The sequence below is a fragment of the Lipotes vexillifer genome, unplaced genomic scaffold (genome assembly GCF_000442215.2).
Source record: "Lipotes vexillifer unplaced genomic scaffold, Lipotes_vexillifer_v1.1 scaffold147, whole genome shotgun sequence".
Lineage (NCBI taxonomy): Eukaryota > Metazoa > Chordata > Mammalia > Artiodactyla > Lipotidae > Lipotes > Lipotes vexillifer.
Window position 1 is genome coordinate 3,945,653 of NW_006778796.1, and position 13,984 is coordinate 3,959,636.

The following is a 13,984-nucleotide window of genomic DNA, read 5'->3' on the forward strand; positions in this document are numbered from 1 at the left end:
AACTGGTAATGTTTGGCTATCTTCAAGTATTTATTGTTCCAAAAGACTTAGATTTAATGAGTCAGATTCAAAATGCATATGTTTGGTTTGTAATTAAAGTTGCATTAGATTTGACATGTTTAAAACATTGAGTTTTTCCATTTATGTTATGGTCACCATTTATTCTAATCTCCTTTATGCCTTTGACTAGTGTTTTATAGATATGCTTCTATGGCTCCTGAAATCTTTTTTAAGTTTATTTATAGATATTTTAAATAAGACTTATTGTGCTTTAAAATTTTATAGCTCACATATTAAAAGGCTATTGATTTGTGCATTTACTGAATAAAACTCATAGTTTTTCAGATGATTCTCTAGTTTTCTAGGACAAAAGTATATACAATCCACACACACAAAAAATGATGGTTTAGATTCCTTTTAATAGTTACAACTAATGCATTTTTTCTTGACTCAATATACTGGCTAAAACTTTAATAACAATTTTTAATGATTGTTGTAATACTCAGTGACTTTTAATTTCAGTTTTTCCATAAAAATAGAAAGTTGCTTGTATGAGCAAGATTTTTAATTATTTATTTTGTATTAATATTTAAAACACTGATTCTCAACTAATGGCTAAACCACCCTATTAAGAAACACTGATTTTTTTTTTTTTTAACATCTTTACTGGAGTATAATTGCTTTACAATGGTGTGTTAGTTTCTGCTTTATAACAAAGTGAATCAGTTACACATATACATATGTCCCCACATCTCTTCCCTCTTGCATCTCCCTCCCTCCCACCCTCCCTATCCCACTCCTCCAGGTGGCACAAAGCACCGAGCTGATCTCCCTGTGCTATGTAGCTGCTTCCCACTAGCTATCTATTTTACGTTTGGTAGTGTATATATGTCCATGCCACTCTCTCACTTCGTCCCAGCTTACCCTTCCCCCTCCCCGTAACCTCAAGTCCATTCTCTAGTAGGTCTGTGTCTTTATTCCTGTTTTGCCCCTAGTTTCTTCGTGACCTTTTTTTTTTTTTAGATTCCATATATATGTGTTAGCATACGGTATTTGTCTTTCTCTTTCTGACTTACTTCACTCTGTATGACAGACTCTAGGTCCATCCACCTCACTACAAATAACTCAATTTCTTTTTTTTATGGCTGAGTAATATTCCATTGTATATATGTGCCACATCTTCTTTAACCACTCATCTGTTGATGGACACTTAGACTGCTTCCATGTCCTGGCTATTGTAAATAGAGCTGCAGTGAACATTTTGGTACATGACTCTTTTTGAATTATGGTTTTCTCAGGGTATATGCCTAGTAGTGGGATTGCTGGGTCATATGGTAGTTCTATTTTTAGAAGAAAAAGTATCCTTATAGTCTTAATTTACTGTTTATTCCAAGAATGCAAGCTGAATTTTACTAAATGCATTTCTGTTTTGTATCAAACTGAACACGTTCGTAGTCTTTATATTTTTTGTTTAGGTAAATTATATTAATTAATTATTTCATTTTGAACCATCCTTCACTTGAATAAATCATACTCTTTTTTAAAAAAATAAATTACTGGATTTCATTTGTTGCTGTTTTATTTAGGATATGGCTTGGATGGTGCCTTAGTTTTCTTTTCTTGAGTTACCTTTAGCAGCTGTTTTATAAATTACTTTATGCTTGCTTGCTAAAACAAATTGGAAAGCTTCACATATTTTCCTATGCTATGGAATAGATTGTACAACACAATAAATGTCTGATGACTAAGTGAATGGCTAGAAAAACATGACATAAATTTACTTGAGCCAAATGTATTCTTGGGAATAAATTTGTGATAACTTTATGTCTTGCTGTTATTGGTTCTTTCAGTTTTATTCTTCTTTAGCCGATTACGATCATTTATATTTCTTTTTTTAAAATTTATTCATTTATTTATTTATTTTTGGCTGCACTGGGTCTTTGTTGTTGTGTGCGGGCTTTCCCTAGTTGCGGCGAGCGGGGTCTCCTCTTTGTTGCGGTGCATGGGCTTCTCACTGTGGTGGCTTCTCTTGTCGTGGAGCACAGGTTCTAGGCATGTGGGCTTCAGTAGTGGGCTCAATCATTGTGGCTCACAGGCTCTAGAGCACAGGCTCAGTAGTTGTGGTGCATGGGCTTAGTTGCTCCATGGCATGTGGGATCTTTCCGGACCAGGGCTCGAACCCGTGTCCCCTACATTGGCAGGTGGATTCTTAACCACTGTACCACCAGGGAAGTCCCAATCATTTATATTTCTATATATAATTTTTTAATTTCAGAATGACACTATATAGATATACATATTTTTAGATTACAATTTTAATCTCTTTGATATCTATTATAGTTGAATCCCCATTTCTGAATTACATTTTGTTTTCTTTGTATGGTTAGTTATTGGAGATTAAACCAGTACCTCTAAAACAAAATCAAGTCTATTAATTTCCTACTTTGTAATTCATCAATTTCTGCCTTTATCAGGTACAGATTGATTTCATTAGATTTGTTGGTTATTTTCTTTCTGATTTCTTACATTGACAACTTAGTTTATTTTGTACTTTCTTATTCAACAATGAAAGCATTTAATGTGATGACACGTATGGCCATCTCTCATGCAATACTCTCATTACTATTATTTTCCAAGTAGTCTATTGATAAAGGTTTGATCTCCTCTTAGATACAAAAGTTATGTAGGAGAGCATTTATCTTTTTTTCTTCCATCTTGCAAGAGATTAAGGGTGTTGGCTAAAATTTTGTCTTAATCTCCATGTTTATTTTATTGTGATTATATTGTATCAATATATAATTTCTGTTTATTAAAATTTATTAAGGTTTTTAATTATATTGGAGTAAAGATATATTATACATATATACAAATTAAATTGCCTTTATTATATTGGTTATATTTCTTAATATTTTCTTTATAATTTTAATCTAAAGGTTAAAAACTGAAAGAGGTAAGTAAATTTTATTACTTTCATTACTATTTTTGTTTCTGTTAATTTCCTCTCATATTTTTTACAGATTTACTTTACATATTTCTATATTATGTTATCTGGTATAAAACTTTCCTTACTACTGGGGTCTCACTGAAGATTGAAGTCTTTATTAATATAAAATGTATTTATTTTGATTTTTTACTTTTCTTGTGAATAATTTTGAAGTCCTTGCTTCCATTTATTTTTATTTTAAGGATTCATTTTGTCCAATATTTAACTAAACATTTTTCTGAACTGGTTTGTTTTCCTCTGATAAAAAAAGTTATGATTACATTTTTATTCATTACTAATTTTTTTTCTATATAGGGTCATTTTTTTTTTTTTTTTTCAGTATGCGGGCCTCTCACTGTTGTGGCCTCTCCCGTTGCGGAGTACAGACTCCGGACGCGCAGGCCCAGCGGCCATGGCTCACGGGCCCAGCCACTCCGTGGCATGTGGGATCTTCCCGGAGCGGGGCACGAATCCGAGTCCCCTGCATTGGCAGGCGGACTCTCAACCACTAGCACCACCAGGGAAGCCCTATATAGGGTCATTTTTAACAAGCACATTTTCTTTTTATAACTGGCAGATTTATTCTTACTTCCTTACTTTTATTGTCATTTTGTACCTTTTTTGTTGTTTCAGTTCTCACTATTTCACGGTCTTCTCTGTATTTCACCCTTTATTTTATAGTTTCTTTCATTCTTTTTTCTCTCTGGTGATTTGGAAGGTATATGTCCTATTTTATTTATTTATTTATTTATTTTGCGGTACACGGGCCTCTCACTGCTGTGGTCTCTCCTGTCGCGGAGCACAGGCTCCGGACGTGCAGGCTCAGCGGCCATGGCTCACGGGCCCAGCTGCTCCACAGCATGTGGGATCCTCCTGGACCGGGGCACGAACCCACGTCACCTGCATCGGCAGGTAGGCTCCCAACCACTGTGCCACCAGGGAAGCCCTATATGTCCTATTTTTAATTCTGTTAGAATTAACTCATATTTACTTCCTATGGTTCTCTTATGTTCCATCTCCAGTTTCCTGTGGCTATAGTCCCCAATTTCAAACCTAGATTTTTATTTGAGAATTATAACCTGTGATGGTTAGTTTATGTGTTACCTTGGCTAGGCTATAGTAGCCAGGTATTTGATCAAACAGGAAGCTTAGTGTTGTTGTGAAGGTATTTTGCAAATGTGGTTAACATCTACAGTCAGGTGACTTTAAGTGAAGGAAATGGCCCTCGATAATGTGGGTGGGCCTCATCAATCAGCTGGAAGACCTTAAAGTAAAATTGAAGTTTCCCTGAAAAAGAAGAAATTCTACTTCAAGATTACAGTATCAGATCCTGCTCAAGTCTTTGCACCCTGCCAGCCTGCCCTATAAAATTTTGAACTTATAGCTCTCCTAAGCATATGAGCTAATTCCTTGAAACATGTCTCTTTATATATAATATATATTGTATATAATATATATACACACATACACATACATACACATATAATCTACTATTATATATATTTTATAGAAACAGAACGCTGACTAATACATTAACTTTTAGATTTTATATAGTTTCTTTTATAAGAGCAATTAGAATTTGTCTTATTTTAATAACCATAGTTACAGTATTATATTTAACTTATTCCAATGCTTGCCTTTGATATTTATACTTTATCTACCTTTATACAATTCCTGAATGCTATTTGTGTTCTTAAATTTTAGACTCAGTTTAATCTCTTTATTATAACACATTTTAAAATTTTTTTCAGTTCTTGCAAAGCAAAAGAAATCTTTTGTTTGCATTCACATGTGAACAGCATTTTAGCAGGGTCTATGTTTACAAGCCAAGCCTTTGCTTATAATCTTTTTTCCCCTGAACATTTATAGATTTTGCACCACTATCTTCCTACATTTGATGTTGTAGAAAATTCTAATGTTATCAAGCTTTATGTCCCTTTTTGTTTTTCTTTTACTTTTTCACTTTTTTTTCTTGTACTGTGAGGATATGTATCTATCATTATTCTCGATGTTATTCAAATTAAATAGAAATAATCCCAGGTCTGTTATGTGTATTTTAGTTAAGTTTTAGTTATTCTTTGTGTTGTCATTATTCTGGACTCATTAAAAAGAGCAGTTATCAAAATGCACTTGTATTTTCTGTTCTCTATTTCTAGTACCTTCTCTTTTATTATTTTTATCTCTTGATTTTGTCTTCTTCATTCATGTAGACTCCATCAATTTCTTCATGTTGCCTGCTCACTTTGACACAGTAGTGATTTCATTCTTTACTGCCTCCAATGCATTATTAAATTCTATCACTGCAATTTAAATTCCGTAAGATTCTTTACATGCTTCATCTCACTCTTATTTCATTTCTAGCTATCTCTTCACCACCTGTCATTTCAATTCAGACATTGTGGTCCCTCCTTATATTTCATCTATTATCTCATAGAATTCATATTTTTAAAGATTTATTGGCAACAGAAAACATGTATGATCTAAAATTTACGCTTTAAATAAATTATATCCCCCCTGCCTTTAGCTTGTTTTGTTCTTCTTCCATTATGTTACAGAGAATATTTTAAATTCCTTCTAGCCTTTTATTTTTCTATTTATTCATCCTTAAATTATGATCCTTAATCTAAAATTTAATTTCATATTGTAACAAAACCTCCAGCAGAAGCAAACCAAACCAAAAACTACATCCCTAAGTTACTCTCATTCCTTACCTCTCATTGCCTGAGGCAATGTCAGCCCCAAGATGTGTCCAGGATTTCTTAGGATAAGCACTATGAAGCTGAAGTTTCCCAAACACCCCTGAAAATAAAAGGAGCAACAGTTGGATGGGAAAATCCTTCCAAGAAATTAAGGCCACATAAGCAAAACTCATTAGAGAGCTTATTGTGCAAGACACCTGATATAGAAACTATATATGAAGATGTCCACCTTATCAGAAAAAGAACACTTAACATCTCACTTGGCTATGAAACATTTTTATTCTCTCAAAAGCTATAGAGAAATGAATGCTACACCATATCTAGTAATCCAAGAGCTGGGAAACAGACCACTCTAATGGTCTATTCCCAGCTAACTAGTTAGATTTCTACGAGTAAGTCACTCCAAACCATTTGCAATTCTGTTGGAAGTTAACTGGTTTTGATATTTTGTGTTATACAGTAGACTTTCCAAAGGCAAGGTAATTTTGTTTCCTGAGGAAAGAGATTTGCTGCTATTAGCTTTGTTTTCCATAGTTGGACCTCAGATATTTTTGTATTACAGATATCAAAGGATAAATCTCTAGCTCATTTGTTCAAAATATAATTTATTTCAGACTCATAAATTAAAGTCTTACCAGGGACATGCTTGATGCAGTCCAGTTTTATTCCTTCAGGTATTTCCTCTTACACATTTTATTGCCATTTAAAATCACATGAAGCAAAATTCCTCATATTCTAGTGGTCTAAACATGTCTTGAGCATGAACCCAAGCAGTAACAAAATTATGATCATGCACACCTAACACATGTCTATTTGTTTGTAGATAAATAACCATACAAATGAATATATTCATACATGTTTGAATAAAAGTTCTAATATATTCTTCCTGCACCCAAATGGACTGATTGTCTTCATACTCCTGGATTAGTGCACCCCCATTTTATTGCAAATCACTAATCTTGAAATCTAAAGATTTCACAAATTTTAGCAGAAAATGTGTAAGGGAAGTAAAAACCAGTAAGGTACAAATAATATGCCTTGGGTTTTCATCCAATGTGAACTAAAAAAGCTCAGTTAATTAGAACCTAACCAAGTGTTTAAGTCAACATCCATAATTTTACCATACTCTAATTCAGCAAAAATTCGGAAGATAATAAAACTAAAATAAGGATTAGTGGAAATGGAAAAAATACTCCCACTTTTAGGACATGACCTGGAATCAATCTTTCATAATAATAATATCATCATCATCATCAAAAAATTAATCACTATTAGCTAAGTAAGCTAGACAGGAGAGTAACATGGAATAATTCAGAGAAATTTCCAACTACAAAGATTTTAACAAAAACCAGTTTATTTCCTTCAATTTACCAGAAATCAGATTTCTTGACCATTCCCAATCACCAAAGGTTAACTGTAAAATGACACCATTTCCTAGTTGTTTCAAGGAGATTATAATACTTGAAGAGATTAAAATATGTTATTTACTTATGATATCACCAAATTTTAAGCATGCAGTGACAAACATTTCATTCCTTTTTCAATTTAGTATCAGAGAAATTTTTAGAAACACTTGTTTGGCAATACAGCTGGCACTAGGGATCAAGACAGGCACCCTCACATGCTCCTAACACAAAGTCCAGTTCAACATGGCACTCCCTGGAACAGAGTGGACACCACAGGCAAAAAGAATCCATGCTCCTGTTGTGATCCATCTAGCTTGTCAATTTGAAAAAAGTAAAATATTCCTTAACCTCATATTCTTAAAAAGATAAAATAAATAGCATATATGAAAAATCATTTGAAAACAATAAAGCACTATCAAAGTATTATAAGGCAATGGCTATACTTTATGAAACCAGGTTACCAAACTTCAAACTATCCTAACATGATTGTTTTTACTGAGTCACTGAAATCTTATAAAATTAGGAATACCATATAAAGAAAATTTTAAAATGCTAGAAATCTATAAAAAGCCTCTTATACCTTTCCCTTAAAAGTAAGTTATTGCGTGGCCCTTACATCATAGTTATACAAGTCCAGTCCTAGTTTCTGTGCTCTTCTGTGCTTTAAAAAAGGATTTGAATTGGGAGATTGGGATTAACCTGTATACACTGATGTGTATAAAATGGATGACTAATAAGAAATAAATAAACATTAAAAAAATAATAAAATAAAACAGGATTTGGTATTGTGGCAGTATCAAAGGAAGAAACTGCCAACAGTAAATGTTTCTTAGTAATCTATAGAGCTATCAGTTTAAAAAATGTATCAATAACCACATAGTATTTAAAGTTGATAACACAGACTCTTCATCCAGCCTTTGGTGTGTGACCAATCTGGATATGAATCTAAGTTCTGACAGTATAAAACTGTGTGGCTTTCTGCATATTGTTCACCATCTCTGAGTCTTAGTTTTGACATCAGTAAAATGTATACTCCTTACAGGAGAGCTGGTAAGTGAAATAATAAATTCTCTAGAAGAGTGCCTGGAATTTAGTAGGTGTTCTATGAATGGTACTTCCCTGTCAGAAATACACACACATTTCATTTTTAATAAAAACTGCATTATACTCTTACCAATTGTTCCTGGATCAATACGAATTCCGATGAAACGGTCACAAAAGACTCCCTCTGAAGTTCTAAGGAGAATCAGAAGCTTTTTTTCTTTTTCTAAGGGATTTTCTAAAGTACCTGTTGACAAGAAAAGTATATAATGTAAATTAATTTGAAATTTAAGGAGGGAGAGGGAAATTGTGATGTAATTTTGAGAATGCAAAGTAGATGCTATAAAGTAGACTAGATGGAGAAAAGCCAGTGTTCATAGATGAAAAAAGAAAAGGTGGAAAAATGAGATGCAGTAAACTTCTCTGAGGGAGATTGGATTACTGTTCAGCAAATATTCACTCTTCTTAGGGCAGAGTATACTTTCCTGACCTATTAATATTGAGCCTGGACACATGACTTGTTTTGCCCAATGAAATTCGGGTAGAAGTGACAGTAATGCCAATTCCGAGTTGATGCTTTAAAATGCTTGGCAAGTTTCACCAGATCACTTGCAATAATGTTCTCTGCCATGAAAGGAGAATTCCTTAAATAACCTCTAGGGCCTGGATGAAGAGACGTACACAGCAGACCCGAACAGAACCCATGAGCTGGAACCAAATCAAATCAAGTCCCGCATCAATATTTGTTGTCGTGAGCCACTGAGACTTGGTGATTCTTTGTTACACAACATTATTACAGCAAAACCTGATTGATACACTGTCTACGGCTGGATCCCCACATTGCTCTACATGTATTTTAGCATTAAATCTTCACAGCAGGGGCTTCCCGGGTGGCGCAGTGGTTGAGAGTCTGCCTGCCAATGCAGGGCACATGGGTTTGAGCCCTGGTCTGGGAAGATCCCACATGCCGCGGAGCAACTGGGCCCGTGAGCCACAATTACTGAGCCTGTGTGTCTGGAGCCTGTGCTCTGCAACAAGAGAGGCCGCGACAGTGAGAGGCCCGCGCACCGCAATGAAGAGTGTCCCCCGTTTGCCACAACTAGAGAAAGCCCTCACACAGAAACGAAGACCCAACACAGCCATAAATAAATAAATTTTTAAAAAAATACTGGGGCTTCCCTGGTGGCGCAGTGGTTGAGAGTCCGCCTGCCGATGCAGGGGACATGGGTTCGTGCCCCGGTCCGGGAAGATCCCACATGTCACGGAGCGGCTGGTCTCATGAGCCATGGCCGCTGAGCCTGCGCGTCCGGAGCCTGTGCTCCACAACGGGAGAGGCCACAACAGTGAGAGGCCCACGTACCGCAAAATAAAAAAAATAATACTGATTACCATAAATCTACTGCACCCATTCCCCTGGCATATTAAAAAAAAAAAAATCTTCATAACACACTTGAGAAGTAAATATGATTCCTATCTCAGTGTTAAATATTCATACAGAATGAGGTTAAGGGGTTAAGGGACTCGTCCAAATTTATCCAACTAGTAAGTAACAGTCTGAATTTGAACAATGGTCTGTTTATGCTGTGTTCTATTAAACAAGTAATAGGTTATTATCTAAGTCTAAATTATTTTAGCAGTAAAAGGACACAACCCTCAAGCTGTGATACTCAAATAGCAGTTGGGAATTACTTTTGACCTTAATCTATTGATGTAAACAGCAGACTTTGTTCACTTTCACAGTATGAGAATAATTTGGGGAAATTACTAAAATTGTGTTTCTGAGTACGGACCTAGCAAAGATTATTTTCTTCAGAAAATATATCTTAGAGTACATAAAATATTACAAAGCATTAGATTTTTTAAGAAGCAACTAGTGAGAAGATTGTCTCCAAACTATATACTGGATCGGAGAAGCTGACAAAACACATCTGCTATCAAACATGCCTTTCCACTTAGAAATTCCTGAAAACATAACCCAAAATGAGGTTGCCAAATATGGTACAATGAAGTAAATGGAAACTTAAAATTGCCTGGTTGTGCTTTTGGCTAAGTGGTCTTTCAGGGGCATAAAATCATTTTCCCCAGTTGGCACCCCATATATATACCTGGTTAGCCAAAGGCTCGGTGTGAGTTTCCAGCTTGCTACATACCTAGCTCTATAGTTCAGCCTGCACAGCCACTGGTCTACAGTGACTGCTGAAAGTAAGACTCAGAGGGGTAAGTAAATTTCCCTGGAGTCACACAGTAGGCCAACAGGCATGCAAGGATGGGACCCCACAGCGTGTGCTTTCCCAATAAAACGCTAAGGTACACGGTGGCTCCACGTAGGTAACGTCAATCCTCAGCTGAGTGACTAACACATCCTTTTAGCCAAAACAAAGATGTGCGAGAGCAGAAAGAAGGGATGTGGGGAGGAGGAGAATGTGAAGAAACTGTGCGTGGTATAGCTCTTATCTGGCCAGTAAGCCGTTTTCCAACTGTGATTTCATTTATTTCACGGAGGGTAGTTTAGATTCTTGGGGGGAAAATGGTCTAGCACTAAACAGATACCAGAGAGAAAAAAAGTAGGACAGTTTTTGCCCTAGAGAAATGTACGCAGAGTCCCACGAAAAGAGTTCAGTGTTCCTCTAAAATCAGAGATTAAATCAATTATGCAACCCAAAACGGCAGCACATGTGGAGCTTTCACAGAAAGTCTGGGCAAAATTAGTCAGCCTGCCGTGATCTTTTGGTATCTGAAATGACCAGAGTTTGTATTCTTTTTTGTGATGTGGGGGAAGGGAAAGATGGAGAATAGGGACGGAGCAGAAAGAAGGCAAGAGTGACCTAAGAGAAGGAAATAGATACTATTTTAACATGAAAATGCAGTGCTTCTCAAATGTGTGAAAGCTGGTAAATGGAAAGCCTTAAAGTCCGAACTCCTCATTTTATTCTCAAATCTAGCACTCAATGAAAGGTGAGGTGCTCTCACGAGCTTGCGCTTTGCCCCTAAATGAGAGGAGCCACCGCTAAGAGAAGGCTCATGGGATCATGCAGTTCTTCTCTGATTTCCCTTTTTAAAGCTGCTTCAATCTGCTCTAAACTGTAACAAAAGGCATTTTCAACCTGGATGAATGCAGATACTCACAATGGAGGGGAAATCCTTGTCGTCATGCTGCCGAGACAAGCCAGGTGTTTTTGCATATATGATTTCATTTAATTATCACAACCCTGTGAAGGATATTGTTGAGGCTCTCACAAGGAAACAGAGACAGAGAGAGGTTAAAGAACCTGTCAGAAATTACACAGCTAAAAAGTGGGGAAGCTGGGCTTAGACTTATAAGTCCCATCCGAGGACACATGGACGTAGCGGAATAGGAAAGAAGTAAATGGAAGTTGTCACAACTTAGGATGATGGTGGGCAACGGAGGGGAAACAGAATACGTTCCAGATGCTAAAATCACCTGGGGAGATGGAAGGAAAATAAGTTCTGGTATATAAAAGATAACGGTTATAATGATTTGAGGAATATGGTACAAATGGATTCCATGAACTTCAAAGGTAAGAAAAAGGTTAAAGGACTTTATACGATTTTATTAACTGAACTTCTTTGATGGAATCAAATACAAACCTAGTTTACATTTAAGTCCACTCTTTTGGCACGACTCCTCACAGCTTGTGACTAAGCCAGCCCACCCTGAATTATTTACCTCCACCCTACTCTGTGCCCGTGAGATTCCCCAGGCTTTTATATGCCTACTTTCATCCTGTCTAACTCCTAATCATCCCTCAAAACTTGGCTCCACTATAATTTATTTCTAAAAGCCTCCTATGACCTACAGCTAGATGCCCCCTTTTGTGCATAAAAATGTCCGCACCTCTTGCTGCAGTAAGTCTTCTTCAAGGAACTTGTCCTAAAGAAATAGTATAGAACACGGGCAAGGGTTAATGCTCAAAGTTCTCCACTGCAGTGCTACCTATTTACAATAGCAGAGATCGGAAAACTCTTTGAAATAGCAAATGACTGGGAACAGCTTTGTGCATTTAGAACCCCTTCCTTCCCCGCCACCTGCACCCCGGTTTCCTTGCCACGCTGGAGAGCTGAGCCACCTAAACCAAGTCCCCAAACAAGAGCAAACCCAGCTCAGAGGCCACCTCCTCTGTGAGCCTTCCTTGTCAACTACGTCTGTTTTAAGTAGCCCGCTGTGGGCTACCACACAGGCCATGCTTTACCTCAGTGCTTCAAGACTGTACTGTAAGTGTCTTTTATCAGACTGCCTCCTCTTTACAGTACAGTCCCTGAGAGAAGGAACTGTGTCTTTCCAGCAAAGTTCACATCTATTTTGTCCCCAAAATGGTGAACTAAGTAATTTTAACCAATCCTCTTGCAGAAAACAATTAGAAATAAAGAGGGATACTCCACAGTAAAAAAGACACCGATGTTATAAGAATAGTAAGTATGTATGTGCCTAGCATCATAGCTTCAGAATAAAGCAAAAATGAGCAGATATACCAAAAATAACAGTGGCAAATTAAATAAACAAGAAAATAGTAAGGATGCAACAGTTTTGACATATAATTAGCAAATAACATAATATGTGTAGATGCAAAACTAGACTCACAAATAATACATATTCTTTTCAAGCTTGCATAAAACATTCACAAATATTGGCCATATGATGACCCTAAAGCAAATTTAGCAAACTTAAAAGAATTAAAACCATATCGCATATACTCGCCTACCATAGTTCAATCAAAATGTACAATTCATCTTGGGAAAGGTCTATAAACTGAATTGTATTAAATAAAGGTTTTCCAATTATCTAGAGATACCATTAAGAGATGAAAAAGCAAGCCACAGAGTAGGCAAAGGTATTTGTAACACATATAACCAACAAAAGGTACATTCCAATATGACCCAGCAATTCCACTACTGGGCATATACCCTGAAAAAATCATAATTCAAAAAGAGTTATGGGGCTTCCCTGGTGGTACAGTGGTTGAGAGTCCACCTGCTGATGCAGGGGACACGGGTTTGTGCCGTGGTCTGGGAAGATCCCACATGCCGTGGAGCGGCTGGGCCCGTGAGCCATGGCCACTGAGCCTGCGCGTCCAGAGCCTGTGCTCCGCAACGGGAGAGGCCACAACAGTGAGAGGCCCGCTCAAAATGTTCATTGAAGCTCTATTTACAATAGCCAGGACATGGAAGCAACCTAAGTGTCCATCATTGGATGAATGGATAAAGAAGATGTGGCACATATATACAATGGAATATTACTCAGCCATAAAAAGAAATGAAATTGAGTTATTTGTAGTGAGGTGGATGGACCTAGAGTCTGTCATACAGAGTGAAGCAAGTCAGAAAGAGAAAGACAAATACCGTATGCTGACACATATATATGGAATCTAAGGAAAAAAAGTGTCATGAAGAACCTAGTGGTATGATGGGAATAAAGACACAGACCTACTAGAGAATGGACTTAAGGATATGGGGAGGGCGAAGGGTAAGCTGTGACAAAGTAAGAGAGTGGCATGGACATATATACACTACCAAACGTAAAATAGATAGCTAGTGGGAAGCAGCCGCATAGCACAGGGAGATCAGCTCGGTGCTTTGTGACCACCTAGAGGGGTGGGATACGGAGGGTGGGAGGGAGGGAGATGCAAGAGGGAAGAGATATGGGAACATATGTATAACTGATTCACTTTGTTATAAAGCAGAAACTAACACACCATTGTAAAGCAATTATACTCCAATAAAGATGTTAAAAAAAACAAATATTTGCTTTTTGTAATAATAATAGTAATTATTAATAAATGTTGCTTGATTTGAAAAAAAAGACTTCAACAAATCAATATAAAAAAGATAATTCATCA

General features: G+C 36.6%; 1 protein-coding gene across 1 annotated transcript in view; it reads right to left on the minus strand.

Annotated features, from left to right (window-relative positions):
* The window catches only part of PKHD1 (PKHD1 ciliary IPT domain containing fibrocystin/polyductin), a 433,351-nt gene that overhangs the window by 126,824 nt on the left and 292,543 nt on the right, over positions 1-13,984 (minus strand). Inside the window, exons 53-54 of the mRNA XM_007451921.1 lie at positions 8,263-8,376; positions 5,695-5,782 (exon numbers count right to left, since the gene is read on the minus strand). Coding sequence (XP_007451983.1) covers positions 5,695-5,782; positions 8,263-8,376 — 202 coding nt within the window. The remainder of the gene's footprint in view (positions 1-5,694; positions 5,783-8,262; positions 8,377-13,984) is intronic.